The following is a 17,603-nucleotide window of genomic DNA, read 5'->3' as shown; positions in this document are numbered from 1 at the left end:
CCAATAAGTATGTTAGGAATTCACAAAATTTCGAAGATTAAATGTCAACTGAAGTGTCCTTCGCCAGAAGACACCTGCTTACAAGTTCTTGCGGCTCAGAATATCATGAAAATTAAGTGGGCTTCGAGTTACAGTCAGGTTTACAAACAAATAAAGTATCCCTGTGGCTGGATACATTAAGTTAAAAGATGTGCTACTGGCACCTGGTTTTACCATTAGTTATACCAAGAGAAATCATCTTACAGCTTATTAATTAATATTTCTTCGTAAAAAAGAACAGAACTGAAAGAAGAAACTGACTCATTAGTCAAATACTTAGAGTTACACTTCTAGTGTAGAAATACCTAACTAACAAGTAAATGATTTTGAATGGTATTGCTGCTGTTTTATATGCTATGCAATATTTATGTATGTGGGATTTGTCTATAGGTACTTGTCTGAGATTCAAGTGCAAAACATTCCCCCGGGAATCTTTGACAAGAACACAAAGTTGTGGATTTTGTGAGTAATATATATATTTTTTTTTCTGTACGGATTTTCAATCTCAGGATTACCGACAAGTGGGTCTTAACCCGTGTTGATGGACGTAAAGATACCTATAGATCAAGTTTTAAAGTTAAAAAAGTCCTGCTCGTTTGAATTCAATTTGTGCTGTAAAACAAAACAAAAAAAAGAAACCCCCCCCCCCCAAAAAAAAAAACAATGAAACAATTTAAGAACAGAGCATTCTCCCAGCCATCTCTGACAACCGCATCCTCGGAGACCCAGGGGCTGTGAGTCGATTTCAAGTTAGGGCAGTAAGGGCAGAAGAGCCCCTGGGGAGATTGTCTTACAAGACTAGTTCAAACGGTCGCAGTCGTTCTGGCATCTCATTGGTGCCAGAAAATATTTGTGTTTTTCTGCCCAATCAGAGTGAAGTGAGCTTTAGAGTCCTTTCGTGTGTTTTAACACGGACATATAGAAGAAGCTCAGTTCCTCGCCATGTTTGTTTGGGCCGTGAGACGGAGATTTGCTCGAGGTGAAAAGTTTCCGTTTCAGCACACAATGTAAGAGAAATCGATCAAATTGTCCGCAAAAATCTCACCGGAAATTATACTGAATATTTTCGCGGGTATCACAAGAGAACGTGTTTAAAAGTTTGCGAGGTTCGTATAATACACGATGGTTGCAGGCGTTGATATGTCGCTTTAAACGAACGAGATGTAAGCTTAGATCTTTTTAGATTTTTTGTATAATTTGCCGTAACTGAAGCTTTGCCAATCCTGTAAAGTTATTTCGTTGCACGGCCACGCAGGTATGTCGAGTAACTGGCGCTTACGCAGCTTCCTGTGCGCGCCAAAATCTAATCTAATCTTCGCTTGAAAAAGAAAGAGAAACTAAGCGTGGAAACTTTTGTTTATTAGATGTGAGTAGATGATCCTGTGCTAAGCTGACATTTACAATAAAGCAAACCCGCCCTTTCAATCCGATATTTCTTGGTCTTTGGTTTTGTTTTCCCCAATGAAAGCAGCATCGTTTCCCAATGATCAAAGGTACTTAACTTGGTCTTCAACAATCGACAAAAGAGGTGAAATGACAATGACCAAGGGACTAGGAGAGAATCCGTGTTCAAGAATTTGAACACTCTAGGCAGCAGTTGAAAGATTAAGCTCTTTCCAAACCCATTCGGTAACTGTCTGAAAACATCTCTCCTTCCCACGATGTCCTTGATAATAAGGTTTTGTTCAGATTTTAATTAGCTAACCGGAAACATAGCTAAGCTTTCTCTAGCGCCTGTTGGAGGTCGTCCACGAACTTAACGTTCTCTACAACCTTGGCCATATTGTGAAAGACTTTACTGCAAAGCGAAGATTAGATTTTGGCACCAGTGTAGCCTTAATCCATCTGCTTATTGTATCAGGGGAAACAGCTTTATGAGGCCTAGAGTAACTAATAAGAAGCTGCTTTACATTACCCCGAAGAGTATCTGTGTGCTTCAGATATTGCTGAAGATGCTTTACAATACAAAGACTTACATCTGGTACATAGGCCTGAAACTCAATACAAGCTAGATGTTTACCTGGTCTGGAAGTTTTTAACAATGAGTTAATGGAAAACACAGCCTTTTCAGAACTTATTTGCATATAATCAATTGATAATGTGTGCAGAGTCTGGCGACGCTGTCCCGAAAGCAACGCCATCAACATAACCACTTTCAAAGTCAAGTTCTTAAAGCTAAGTTTCACAGGTGGCCCAAGTTTAGCTAGATAGTCTAATACCACCGTGACATCCCAAGTCTCTTGGTACCTTGGGAGAGAGGGTCTGCACTCAAAAATTCCTTTGAGGAAACGACAGACTAGGGGATGCTGTCCAAAAGTGTAATGCTCTGATGTAAAACAAACAGTAGACAAAGCACACCGTGCAGTGTTGAGGGCACTGTATCCAATCCCTGTGTGGTAAAGTTCTGCCAAGAGATTAATCCCATGTTCTATAGTTGCTGAAAAGGGATCAATCTTCCTTTGACAACAGTATTGTTCCCATTTAGTGATGAATGGTTTATATTGTTGTTTGGTGCCCTTTCTCCAAGACTGTAGGATGAGTGAGATAGCTGATTCCGAAAGCCCTCTGCCTTCAAGTGATTTCCTGACAAGTGGCATATCAGAAGTGTGAGCTTCTGATATAGTACATGCACCAAGTCTGGCTGTTGAGGTAGAAATAAGGTGTGTTTCTTCTTGGGAAGCACAAGGGGTTCCTGAAGCAAAAGTCTCATCACCAATGGCCACCATGGCTGAGTTGGCCAGCACGGCACAACTAACAGTCCTGTGGTCTCCTCTGCTTGAATTTTCTGTAACACTTTTGGGATGATACTAAAAGGAGGAAAGGCGTAAAAAAACATAAGGTTTCCAAGAAATTGAAAAGACATTAATAGCCATTGCTTCAGGGTCTGGTTGGTAGGCAACAAATGGTCTTAGCTGGTAATTTAGCCAAGATGCAAATAGGTCAATCTGAGGCTCAAGATGAAGTTTCTTAATGGCTGCGTGAAAAAATTTTCTCTCTAGAGTCCATTCAGTTTCTTTCCTAGATTTCCTGGACTCTGCATCAGCTAGTGTATTCTCTTTCCCTGGGATATGACTTGTGGTTAACCACATGTTATTGTCAAGGCACCACTCCCAGAGCGTACGGGTTAAATCATTTCGCTTTCTGGAATGGCTTGTGCCCATTTTACCTAGATCTGACACAGCAGTCATATTATCAATTCGCACAAGTACATGCTTTCCTGATAACTCTTTCTGAAATGCCTTAAGAGAAAATAGCACTGCAAGCATTTCAAGATAATTTATGTGATTAGAAGCCTCTTCTGGAGTCCAAGGTCCCCCAATCTTTGCATTATTGAGTACTCCTCCCCAGCCCTTTCTTCTTGCATCTGTGTATAAAGTGGCCTCTGGCTGAGGAGGGCTTATAGGGTTGTATAATGACCTTGCTGAGTTTATCCACCACTGCAAATCACTGCGAGACAACTCAGACAGTTGCATAAATGCATCAAAGTTGCCCTTGTTTAGGCCCAAGGCCTCAGTTTTGTCCATGTCCAGTGGCCTAAAATGTAAAGGCCCTAGCCTTGCTGCTGGAAAATTTGATATGAGGAACCCAAGGGTTGATGCCACCTCTCTTACTGTAGGGTGCGGACACTCCAACAGCCCTTGACAGGTATGAATTATCTTTTCGGTCTTCTTAGAGGTTGGATAAACTTCCATTGTGATTGAGTCAATCATAAACCCCATGAAGGTGATTCGATGTTGTGGAACAAAGGACGATTTTTCAGGGTGGACAGTAAACCCAAGAGAATCAAATAATCTGACAGTATCCCAAACATTTCTTTCACAGTCATCATAGTCATCACCCTGGAGATACGAGTCATCGATATGACTTGCTGAAAGGTGTCCCAGCTGTCTCAAATGTGAATATACTGGTTTTAATAATTTAGTAAACTTCCTGGGGCAAAATGCCAATCCATTTGGAAAGCAAACATATTTATACAGTTTTCCACGCCACTGAAACCTCAGGTATTTTTGGTCGGCCGTGGCATTAGGCACAGAATAATATGCATCCTTTAAATCTATGGATGCCATAATGCACCCAGGTTTTACCATTTGTAAAACAGTATTAAGTGAGTCCATTTTAAAATGGTGGTATTATACATGAATGTTTAAACGCTTGAGATTTAAAATTACTCTGAAAGAACCATCCTTTTTGGCCCTAGTGAAAATAGGAGAGATATATTCCCCTTTTTCATGGCTACTTGGGGTAGTAACACCCTTAGCAAGGAGTTCAGCTATTTCAGTATCAATGACATGTTTGTCTAAATCAAGGATTTTCTTCTCTTTGGGGACTACTCTTTGGTATGGAGTTCTGGTAAACTCGATTGGCTGGCCTAGTATCATTTGCAATATCTCAGGGTCTGAGGTTAAGGCCTGCCACTGATAATAATATTCTCCCAGCCCCCCTGCTTTAAAGCAGTGCGCCTTGTGCTAAAGGAACTGTAACATATTTACCTTGTTTGTTGGGATATCAGAGCATTTCACTGGCTGGATTTCCTCTCGGTTGCCTGTGGTTTGTAGGAATTGTGGTTGTGTGGCCGGTAAGACCGGCCCCTCTTCCCTAAAAAAGGCTTTCCATTTGAGTGAGAAGATTTGCCCTTCCAGCCATCGCTATGGTTGCGATAATATGGCTTTGCAGTAGTCGCATGGCCAATTTTGTTAGTTGCTTTGATATTGTTAAGCTGAGATTGCAGCTCATCTCCAAACAATAAACTCGTGATGGGTACTTGAGAGCCACACAACGAGGAATATTCGTTATTTAAGTTTAGTTTGATGGCGTCGCGTCGACGGTATGATAGGTCAATGTTTACATGGCCTAACAATGCCAGAGCGTCAGCATTATGCGTGATTAATTTCCCCAATTTCTCAGTGAGAGCCGACGCTGAAGTCTTCTCAGGATCTGCACGGATAGCCAACAGTGTGTCAGATGATTTAGCGATTGCACTACCGACTTTGACAAGTACTTTTTGCATGTTGGCAAGGCGTAAATCTGCGCTCCTGGTCATGTGCTTCAGCTTATTCCAGATCTCGGGGTTAACCTTTGGCACAGTTAATTTCTCGCAATTATCGGGTCGATTGTATTTCGCCAATTTTTCTTTTAATTTGGCTTCCTCCAACTTAGAACCCCATCGCTTATTGACAATATCCGCCAATTTCTGAGCGACTTTTGGGTCAGTTTGCTCTTCCGGCTCAAAGTCATTGAGCAATGCGTCAGAGCTGCCCAGTTTTGGCGGGTCGCCATTGGGCGGGAAATTAAGTTCCTCAGAATCTGACTTCTCAGGGCCTGAATCTCCACTATCACTCATGGTATTAGTTGTAGGAGATGTTCTCCTCTTTTTTGATGGTGTATCATGGTCTTCTGGTGCGCCAGCTAACCGTTTCATTGTGTTTTCCATGGACGACATGGTAGAACTCATTTGGGTCATGGCCGACAATACATCAGCAAGCACTTTGTCTGTACCCCGATGCGAAGAATTCGCTGTCTCGTTTTCTTCAGAAAGTAAATTTTCTTCTTCTACCGGTGAAAGGGGGTCCCTTCCACTCATATTTTCGGCAGTCATCTAGTTTTCTCAGTGTCGTGCAAACACCGTCCGACCTTCCCAAAAGGATCGTACACAACTGATCTTCCCAGGCTCGTGCGCCTTCTCACGTGACTCCGTAGCGACCAATGACCAATGACGAAACAGAATGCCCAATTAACGCTAAAACTGGAACCTTTGATGTCCGCCCAATTTGAAAAAATTATCCGCATTAATTATAGTTTATTCTTTTTTTGGAGTGAAATTCCTGGCGCTTATTAAAGCAGAAGGGTGCCAGAGAGAACAGATGTGCGCTCCAATATGCTTCTTTGGTAATTAGGAGTCTCTCGATGTTACCTGAATCGTTTACTGTTGCCTGCACTTGATCAATGCATTGGAATGAGAAATCGCTTAATCATGTGGTGTTTTGTTAAAGTGTACCCCTACTTCAGAGGTCTTATTCTTAATGACCATCGCCACTTCTTGGTTGAATCTAATTCCTTTCTAAGTTTTCAAACAGGCAAAAGTTACAAGATACGATCGAAACTTTCCTGTGATTCTAAGAACATAATTTATTTGGCTTCGTGCAAGAAATGTCGCCTACAATACATTGGCTCCACAACAAATGACTTTAGGGTTAGATTTCGCAACCACAAGTCTGCTATGGTCACTAAGAAAAAGACCTCTGAAGTAGCGGTACATATTAACAAAACACCACATGATTTAAGCGATTTCTCATTCCAATGCATTGATCAAGTGCAGGCAACAGTAAACAATTCAGGTAACATCGAGAAACTTCTAATTACCAAAGAAGAATATTGGAGCGCTCAGCTGTTCTCTCTGGCACCCTGCGGCTTCAATAAGCGCCAGGAATTTCACTTAAAAAAAAGAATAAACTATAATTAATGCGGATAATTTTTTCACATTGGGCGGGCATCAAAGGTTCCAGTCTTAGCGTTAATTGGGAATTTTAGTGCATTTCTCGCCTTTCAAGTCAACGCTGGTTCCTTTACATTTTCAGTGGATTCGACAATTTTTCCATTTCTTTTCATAGTGATAATTTTTCGCGTAGTAATTACTGTGTTTGTTTATATGTGTTACCACGCCCTCTATAAATCTATTTAAGGAATTTTTAAGTCATTGTATTACAACTGATGAAGGTCTCGGACCGAAACGTTTTTTATTAAACTTTTTAGACTTTTTATTGAGTATATGTCTTCCTTCCCTCGAAGTCGTCCGTCCTCGTGTGCCACACTACTATATAGATAGATATATATATATACATATATATATATATATATATATATATATATATATATATATATGTGTGTGTGTGTGTGTGTGTGTGTATGTGTGTTGTGGTTTGAGGAGTATTCATTAGGTTTCTACCTATGACAGATCCTGACTCAGGAGACGGATGTCAATTATTAATTAATGCTGAATTGTAAAAACACTAATATCTGTCAAGGACAACGGGCCCGGAAAGTTTCAGTGACCCCTCTGTCTAAAAAAATACACTTTAGTAGTATTTTAATTATATTAATTAGTGTATATGATAAATAACGCAGACGCCTGAATGACAATGACATGAAAGGATTAAATGAAAATGCCTTCAAAGACATGACCAGATTAAATGAACTGTAAGTAAATTTAGAAATATTTTTTTAAAGGCATTCCTCGCCCCCCAAAACGAAATTATTCATGGTGACAGTTCATCATTTTGTATTGCTGCATCGCGCTGTATTAAGATCTCTTTTGTGAATCATCACAACCGATAATGTGGAAACAGATGAAAAAAAAAACAGAACTAATAACGTTTTGAAATTATTCAAATTATAAAAGTTATTGGGTGTTTCTTAATTCTGACACGACTGAGACTCTCCTTGTTAAAAAATATTTATCTCGAAAGGCTTGATCAAGATATTTTCTGGAGCGAATAAGTGCTCCGCATTTCAGAACTGAGATAGACTAAGTATGAAATCTTTATATTGCATCAGGTTGAGAATCCATTATCAGTATGTGAAAATTGACCATTGACCTGCTCAATTTTATCCTATCACATGACACAACCCGCTCCACTCGGTCCTTACGTCAAGATCTCGAGCTGCAAATTTTCTACTTCGGCCCTCCTTCTCATTGAATAAATTTAAACGACTTGATCGCCCGCTTTGCATTGCATTGAGTCGAATTGCATTGTTTTGTAACGTGTGGCTAGAAACATAATCAATATAGCAGTAGAACATTTCACTCCCTCCTATTAGCCTTTAGTTCTTGGTTTTGTTCCTGTTTAACATTTTTTTTTTATTCCATTGTCTTCCATGATTGCCCCTGGATCTCTATATCCAGAAGACAAATATATTCTTTTAATTTCTTTGTGTTATTTTTTTCTAACTTTTATCGGGTCGAAGAGTGTTGTGTTACAGAAGTTGCACCCTCGATACAATCACTAACCTCAACATATTCTATTTTAAGATTTTAATTTTACTAACGCCTGCCTATCCTCACATACAGTTTACTTTCCCAGTTCATCCACTGATCATCCATCAGAGGAGAGGAATCCCATCCATCTGGGATTCCTTTTACCAGCAACAAAAAAGCCACATAGGTTGCTAGCGAAACCTCCGATTAATATTTTATCACACACATACAACCAGAGGAATAGTCAATTTGTAATCTTCTTATAAAACTACATCACTTTCTCTTTTTTAACACAGATGGTTGCAAGACAACAATTTCACAGAGTTGCCTCCCAAATTATTCCAAGATCTAAAAAGTCTGAAAGAACTGTAAGTTACATACAAACGCCTTTTACAGTAATTAGTTTTGTAGCTGAGCTAAAGGAATGATTTTTAGCTTTTATTGTCATCTCTATTGGAAAAAAAGGCAGCTGATGAGTATTGTGAGCTGTTTTAAGTTCTCAGGTGCTTGTTTCGTTTAGAAAAAATCGTGACCTAGCTAAGACGAATGTATTACAATACCTGCTCCATCCTCTTTACTAGAATACGCACATTGTTTGCACATGAATGATTACATTCAGCTCTTTGCATTTGATCACTTTTGATTTGATGACCAGCGTCTGTATGTATTTTGAATTATGAGTTAAAAATAACAGGGTAATTCAAGACGCAATTTGTTCTTTTGTCTTTCCAATCAGCTATTTGTCAAATAACAAATTGGATAATCTTCCAGAAGGAATTTTTGACAGCCTGTCGAAGCTGACACTTCTGTGAGTAAAATGAACAAAATAAAATTTTATGAAAAGAGGTAATCAGAACTTTCTAAGACCCCAACTGTCAAAGCTGTGCGCCATATTCAGTTAACTGAGATATGCTAAAATTGATAGGTCTGACAAATGTTTATAAACCAAAATTTCCAAATGTTAATTCCTTGTTACAGACACACCCTGGCTTTTTTTTATAAATTTTAAACCCAAGCTCGCTAATTAAAGAGCTAGAAAACTATAACGAAAGTAACATAGGATCAAGGAAGACCAATTGCTCAAGGATCTTTCTTCGTCATAATGATTAGCAAAAATTAAGGATAAAAAATGAAGCGTACTTTTAGTTGTCTCGTTGTCTTGAAAATTTTTAAGAAAACAGTTGCGAAACTGTTTAGATGAATTACACAATGCCATATCATGTAGCTGTGTTTGGTAATTGAAGTTGAGGTGCACTTGTTCTTCAGAAGCCGTGAATGATTTTTATTCTGCGAATCAATGGTGATATCTCACAGTTATAGATTTTCAACCTTGTTTTGTTTTGTTTTTTACTCAGGGATTTGTCAAATAATCAACTTAGAAATCTCCCTCCATACATCTTCAAAAACATTACAGAAGTAACTATGCTGTAAGTGAGGTTTTCTGTTTTCTTTATGAAATTGAAAATTACTTCGAAGGATTGTCTTGCAAATAACAACGAGTGGTAAATGAATAAGCTTCCTAGTTATGAAAACTTACATTTGTAAATCTTTTTTCATCAGTTAAGAGCGTTTTGTCTTATCATAGTTTTTTTTTTTTGTGAGAGAGAGAGAGAAGCTTAGAACTTGTTGCCTTGGAAATGTTTCACCCTGAGTTTTAAATATCAAAACTGGCTGCTAATTCACTAAAAAAATTCCCTGTAGTAGATTTAGAAGAAAGCTCCAAGCAGAGTTGAGGATATCAATCCACGGTTACATGTGCGTCTTTTAGTCTAAACTTTGCACGGTGCTTTCTTCAGGAAAATGGACTATAACAAAATTGAGAGGCTTCATGAAGATCAGTTCCAGGGCTTGGAGAGATTGTTTGATTTGTAAGTATATTTAGAACTGACACGTTAATTTCCACGGTGATCTGTTGTATTCACAAAACAATCCAGAACCAGCTCATTGAACTGCATTTTAAAAGCACGGTAAATAAAAGTTGAAGTGAGACTGTCTACAGATATTAGTTGGTAACATATATTCGGAGCCATAACAGGAAACACCTCATAAGTGAATTGAGTTAGAATCCTTTATCAGTGACGGTTAGTACAATAAATCTATTAGAATATTTGCCATCAGATAGATATTTGCAAAGAGTGTGATAATATTTAATATTAATTATTACAGTCAATTTAAATGTGCCATGCCTTATCACAATGTTTCAGTTGTATATTAATTTAGAAAATTCCCTTTCACCTGTTTAAGATATCTCTCGGAGAACAGAATTGAGGCCTTACCTGACAAAATTTTTAAGGGCCTTAACAAACTCAAGTCCCTGTAAGTACAGCCAGTCACGTACAAAAAATGTCTAGAGTTTTCTAAGGAGATGGAATGTATGTAACAGAAACATTTGAAATATGCAATTTTGATTTAAAAATGTTAACCTGAAGTAGAACAGGCGTGTTAAAAATTGCAATGCTCAACAATGTAATTTTCGTTGATAATTTCTTTTTTGAGCTAAAAAGGTAACCTTTTTAGTAAAACATGCTTTTAGTGACCAAAGTGAATATTTTCAAAAACGCTAACAAACATAGTTGAGTACTTTTTAGCTTTAAAGGCAACTCCATGTGAGTTTTTAAGGAATCAAACAACGTTTATCTTCTGATTGTAAATAGTTTTGTTATTCATTTTTACAGCAACATCTTCGGTAATAAGATACAAGACGTGAGCAGTACGACTTTTAAGCATGCCAATGAACTGCGATTTTTGTAAGTTCATTGTAAATGACTGATCTTTGTCATGGTAAATAAAGTCGCATGTTTTGCAATCGGATGAGATGTCGGCGTGAATTTTATTTAGAGTATTGAAGTGGATTTACTTTCAGTTTTTTGCAGTCAGAGGAAAGGCTTGTAAATAGTTATTTGGGAAAATGAGATAATTGAACACGTTATACATTAGAATCTAAGGTACTTTTCACCTTCTACTTGAAATTGCAGGTTCATGCATTACAACCTAATGGCTGAGCTGCCCAAAGGATTTTTCAATTATTTTCCGCACATTATCAGAGTGTAAGATTCCATTCTAGTAATTTTAGTCAATGGTTTCAAAAGGATATTTGAGGCGAATGTTGTAAGAATTGCCTTGGAAAAAATAATAAAAAATATATATATCTATACAGCCAAAAACTAACGATAAAATTCCGACGTTTCGGCGACATCTTGGCGTCATTTTCAAGGAAAACTGAATTAGATATGCGATTTCAAGAGTAACCAATAAGAATCCAGAGTCAATAGTTTGCATAGGTCAGCCAAAGACCTTGGCGCGAACTGAGTCTGATTGTACGTTCAAACACGGTCGCAGTTTTTTAATGGGTAACATCTCATTAAAGAGACAATCAAACTTGTTATGGCAATTTTTCAACACCTTAAAACAATTGTGAAGGTCATCAGGAATCCTGCCCGCGTGTCTATAATCATAGTGTTTGCGCACTGACGAGGTCTTGCCTCTATGTCCATCAACGCGTACGAAGAGATGGCCACGGGTGTATCCGACATAATCAGCATCGCACTGGTAACATTTGAAGTTATACACAACACATCAATGATTTATAAGCTGAGGCTTTGGTTTGCTTGTGGGGAACTCCTGGGAAACCTTGCGGCTCGTAAACACTGGTTGGACAATGGTCTGGAGTTTCACAATGAGATATTTTAGCTGTGTCTTAACGATATCAGTTGATTCCTGGTCTTTAATAGAGGGTCTGGCAAACTAAGTGGTGTTTGCAGTCGCTTTTTTTTAACCGCAATGAAGACTGTGATGCCTGATTCGTCTACAGCAAGGGACTTCCTCAACACCCTCAACCACACCAACCCCGCCATCAAACTCACTATGGAGGTCGAAAATGATGGAATGCTCCCCTTTCTCGGCATTCGACTCCTAAACCGAGCGCCCCACATTGAAACTAAAGTGTTCATGACACCAACAAGCAGCGGTCTGCTCCTCCATTACCATAATCATGTTGATAATAGGTCCACGCGCGGCCTTTTGGCAACCATCCTCGATCGCGCATATCGCCTGTTCTCGTCATGGTCTTACTTCACTGAGGAGTGCGAACGTCTTTAGTCTTTGTTCTCTAAACTGAGGTTTCCCTTGCAACTTGTGGACTCCACTTTTAAAACCTTCCTAAACTTAAGGATCGCTGACCAGTCTTCATTGCGTTAAAATCTACGACTGCAAACACCACTCGGCGGGCAGGATTCCGGATGGCCTTCACAATTGTTTTAAGGTGTTGAAAAAATGCCCCAATAAGTTTGATTGTCTCTTTAATGAGATATTGCTTATTAAACAACTACGATTGTGATTGAACGCACAATCAACTCAATTCGCGCCAGGGTCTTTGGCTGACCTATGCAAATTAGTGACTCTGGATTCTTAGTTACTCTTCAGATCGCATATCTAGTTTGGTTTTTCTAGACAATGGCGCCAAGATGTCGCCGAAACGTCGGGCTTTTATCGTTATTTTTTTGGCTGTATATGTTTATCGAAAGCATTGTTAATTAAAAAAAATAATAAAAGGATTGTGAGGTTGTGACATGAGGCGCTGCAACTTGCATACAACTTTACTACATTAGACTAACAACAACTTTAAATTTTAACGTCTCTTACTTTGACATGCAGCATGTTGTGAAGGCCGGTGTAGTCTGATCGTCCGGGTGAGTGTAGTCCTGTGAAGGACTGTTGTTGGTGGTAGTGACTGACGTTTCGACAACCTGTGCGGAAGTCATGATCAGAGTCAAGTGAATGATTGTTGTCAGTAGAATGTTCTTATTGCAGTTCGTGTGAAATGATCGGTTGGTTTTGCCGTGATGTTATTGGCTGTAAGAGTCAAGTGACGTTAGTCGGTCGTGATTGGTCTGTTTTGGTCTGTCGGTAAAGTTAGGTCGTTCTTTTTCGGTCGTTTGTGATGTTTATGTCGTGAATGAGTCGTTTGTATGGAGCGGGTAGTTGTTGACATCGTTTAGGGGAGTCTGTTGTAAGTTAGTAAACCAGCTTTCCAGAGTTAGGCATTGCGCAGAGTCCCAGTCAATGTTTTGGTTTGACTGGGACTGGGACAACATTGAATGGGACTCTGCGCAATGCCTAACCTACAGCACTGACTATTTTCAACGACTGACTCTGGAAAGCTGGTTTTCTAACTTACAACAGACTCCCCTAAACAGATGTCAACAACTACCGCTCCATACAAACGACTCATTCACGACATAAACATCATAAACGGTGATATCAACTGCAATTTGTTGCCTGAAGCAATTACAGTTAATTCTTCCTATCTGAGAAACATTTTCGATACTTATGGTCTCAGTCAATTAATCACTGAACCAACACGTGTCACTCTGACCTCAAAAACTTTAATTGATTTATGCATAACAAACTCCCTAGAGAAGGTTACAAATTCTGGTGTTATTCACCTTGGCATAAGTGATCATTCTCTTGTTTTTTTGTCACGTAAGACTCACTACTGCCGTATTGGCCCACGCGTGATTGAAACACGACAATTTAAACACTTTAACAAAGAAAATTTCTTAATTGAACTCAATCAACTACCTTGGGACGATGCCGATCTGTTTTCTGATCCAAATGAAATGTGGCGTGTATGGAAAGAAATGTTCCTTTGCTGCGTCGATAAACATGCACCACGCAAATAGAAAATAATTCGAAAAAAACCATGTCCTTGGATTACTAAAGAGTTGCTGATTAAAATCCGAAAACGAGATTTCCTTAAAAGGAAGGCAATTTCCTCCAATAACCCTGCTTTATGGGATCAATTTAGGCGTGCAATAAACCAGGCAAGCAACGCAATTAAACTTGCAAAGAAACTCTACGTTTCCGAAAACCTGGAAGCCAATAAAGGTAATTTGCGCAAAACGTGGCACGTGATCAACGAGCTAACCTCACGTAACAGTAGTAAGTCGACGAATATTCTGGAGATTAAGGTAAATGAAAAAATAGTAAGTAATCCTATAAACATTTCGGAAACTATTAATGATCACTTTACAAACGTTGCGCAAGTATTAGCACAAGATATTCCTGTCGTTGATATTGATCCTGAGTCTTATTTAGAACACTCTACTCATTCGTTTTCTTTACAAATTCCGAGCGTTGATATTGTGTCTAACATTTTGTCAAAAATTGACGAAAAGAAAGCCACTGGTCTTGATATGATTCCGAGTAAATTATTGAAAATGGCTGCTTATATCATCGCACCCTCTCTCACCTCAATCTTCTCTAAGTCTATCCTCACAGGGATATATCCAAATGATTGGAAAACGGCCAAAGTGACTCCTCTTTTCAAAAAGGGTATTAAATCGGATCCTAACAACTATAGACCAACATCTGTAATCCCTATAATTTCCAAAGTTTTTGAAAGAATTGTTTACAATCAACTTTTTCGTTATCTAGATGATAAAAAATTGCTGTTGGGCTGCCAATCAAGGTTCCGTTCTCTACATAGTTCGCTTACGGCTTTGCTTGAGGCAACAAATTCTTGGTCGGTAAATATCGATAATGGTCTCTTAAACGGCGTTGTCTTCATTGACCTTACGGAGGCATTCGACACCATTGTTCATGAAATAATCTTGCACAAGATGTCATACTTGGGTGTCGATCTGGCAGCTATTAAGTGGTTCTCGTCGTACTTGAGTGGCCGAACTCAGAGATGTAGTGTCGGTGGCAAACTATCATCTGCCCGTACCCTCAGTTGCGGCGTGCCGCAAGGTAGCATATTGGGTCCTTTGCTATTTTTAATATACATTAATGATCTTCCCAACTCCTTGCGGGGCGCCGCACCAAGAATGTTTGCCGATGACACCAATCTTGCGATATCTGCTAAGACATTAACAGAGCTTGAGCTAGCTCTAACCCCTGAATTGAATAACCTTAGCCGTTAGCTGAAAGCTAACAAGCTCAATCTAAATGTTGCTAAAACAGAGTTAATAATTATTGGATCAAGACAAAGACTATCTGCCCAATGTAACGACTTAGAAATCAGAATTAATGACCAAATTATCAAGAGAGTCGACAGGACCAAATCTTTGGGTCTTACCATAGATGCCCAACTCTCTTGGGGTAGCCACATTGAAGAGATTTGCAAGAAAGTCTTTTCAGCTATAGGCGCCCTAAAACGTGTACGGCCCTTTATATCCAAAGAAACTGCAATTCAAATTTATAACGCTTTGGTTATGCCCCATTTTGATTACTGCAGCCCCGTCTGGGACTGTTTAAGTGGCTACTGGAGCGATAAGCTCCAAAAATTACAGAATCGAGCAGCCAGAATTATTACTAAATTAACCTCTGATACGAGCTTAAACCACCTTCTCTCCACCCTCGATTGGGAGAGGCTATCTCTTCGACGAGAGAAACAAAAAGCCATAATGATATATAAAATTATAAACAGTCTTGCTCCCGAATATCTGCAAAGTCTTTTCTCTCAGCATCACTCTGTGTACGACACAAGAAACTCTGAGGGAAGGCTGACCTTGTCCAAACCAAACACCAATTATTTGAAACGAAGCTTCTCTTACAGCGGGGCCATGTTATGGAATAAATTGCCCAAAAACTTAAAGAATGCTTCATCCATTAACCATTTTAGGCGAAATCTTAACTAAGTCGATATATAGGATTCCCACACGGCAATCATGTAAAGCAGTTGATTAATCTTAGTTTTTATTGTATAACTGATGATTTTCCGTGTTTAAATAAAGATTTACATACATACATACATACATACATAGATACATACATAAACGACCGAAAAAGAACGATCTAACTTTACCGACAGATCGATACAGACCAATCACGACCGACTTACGTCACTTGACTCTTACAGCCAATAACATCACGGTAAAACCAACCGATCATTTCACACGAACTGGAATAAGAACATTCTACTGACAACAATCATTCACTTGACTCTGATGATGACTTCCGCACAGGTTGTCGAAACGTCAGTCACTACCACCGACAACAGTCCTTCACAGGACTACACTCACCCGGACGATCAGACTACACCTTCACATGTTACCCCCGGGTTCAAGCCATGCAGCATGTTGTTATCATTTCAATTATTTTGTTTCAGCTCAGCCTTTTATAGCTCAGATCACCAGTGACTTTGGATTCATGAAAACATTCCCCATCACTTCGAATTTCAATATTGGAAATGATATGATGCTATATTTAGATTTCAAACGCAAGTGCTTCAAACATACTTTGGGAGGCTTTCTTATTATTGTTCAATCAATGAAAAAGAAAGAAATTACTTTCTTATCAATCATCTTTGTCTTAGCTTGCAAAAATCACTTTTTTGCCGATTTTTTTTTTTATATCTATATAAATTCGTTCTCAGTGTTCTAGCGATGCACCTTTTAAAATTTCCTTTTCTTATTTCTAATTCCAGAACTCTGGACACCAATCTGATGTGCTGTCACCTTGATCTTTTCAAAGAGAATGCCGATTGCGAATATTCCTTCAATGACAACTTTGCAAGCTGTCAATCCATGTTCCGCAACCTTGCTCCAAGGAGAAGTCTTTGGGTTGTCGGCCTCCTGTCGTTGTTTGGGTCTCTGTTTGTAGTTGGGTGGCAGTATTTTTTCCCTGATAACAATGTGGTCCAGTCTATCATGTTGGTGAATCTGGGTATATCAGATGGCATCATGGGTATTTACCTTGTCATTATAGGTATCAAAGACCTACAATGGTCAGGGGAATACTACATGCACGACTATAAGTGGCGCACCGGTTGGTTTTGCCATTTCAATGGCGCCATGTCTGTCCTTTCAAGTGAGGTGTCAGTTATGATGATTTCTCTGATTGCATGGGACAGGCTCAAGAACATTGTGTTTCCTTACACGTTTGCAAAAATTACACCGAGGCAGACTCGTATAATGTGCGCAGTTATCTGGCTGGTGGGAGGCATTATGGCATTCCTTCCCTTGTCTGGAATGCACTACTTTGGTGACTGGTATTATGGCAAGAACGTTGTGTGCCTGCCCCTGCAACTTTCCCCGCAATTACAAGAAGGCTGGGAATACTCCACCTCTATCTTTATCGTCCTAAATTTTTCTCTTTTCATCTTCATTATGGTGGCTTATGTTGCCATCTTGTTTAAATCGTGGTATTCAAGCAGACGGCTCGGTGCGCATGGAACTGTTCGTGAAATACGAGCAAGAGCACAAAGTGCACAGGCCAAAAGAGAAAGGGCACTTGCCAAGAGAGTCTTCTTTATTATTCTTACCGATTTCTTGTGTTGGATACCCATAATTTCTATTGGTTTCAAGTCGCACGTCGAGAAAACGTTTGATCCACCTGGTGATCTGGCGGTGTGGATTGCAGTGTTCGCCCTGCCGATCAATTCAGCTATCAACCCACTGCTGTATACCCTTTCTACTCCACAGGTAACATTTTTCTCTTTCTTTGAAATAGGGCAAACTTTAATTTTTAGTTCAACAGACACGCTGCGAGATAATTAATTGAAACAAAAACCGATAGATGGTCCTCAGAGATGTTGGCGATAATTTTACTTCAACGACGGTCTCTTTTTTTTTCATGACGGACAAGAAAT

General features: G+C 39.2%; 2 protein-coding genes across 2 annotated transcripts in view; both read left to right on the top strand.

The window, feature by feature from the left end:
• Positions 1-17,603, top strand: part of LOC111347678 (uncharacterized) — a 724,620-nt gene that overhangs the window by 309,188 nt on the left and 397,829 nt on the right. The window lies entirely within an intron of this gene.
• On the top strand, positions 10-8,823 carry LOC148737645 (uncharacterized). Its single transcript, XM_088747833.1, has 5 exons — positions 10-155; positions 430-501; positions 7,162-7,233; positions 8,308-8,379; positions 8,748-8,823. The coding sequence occupies exons 1-5, from the start codon at positions 10-12 to the stop codon at positions 8,821-8,823; spliced, it is 438 nt and encodes a 145-aa protein (XP_088603959.1).

Source organism: Stylophora pistillata, chromosome 2, assembly GCF_964205215.1.
Source record: "Stylophora pistillata chromosome 2, jaStyPist1.2, whole genome shotgun sequence".
NCBI lineage: Eukaryota > Metazoa > Cnidaria > Anthozoa > Scleractinia > Pocilloporidae > Stylophora > Stylophora pistillata.
This window is presented reverse-complemented; position numbering and strand designations above follow the sequence as displayed.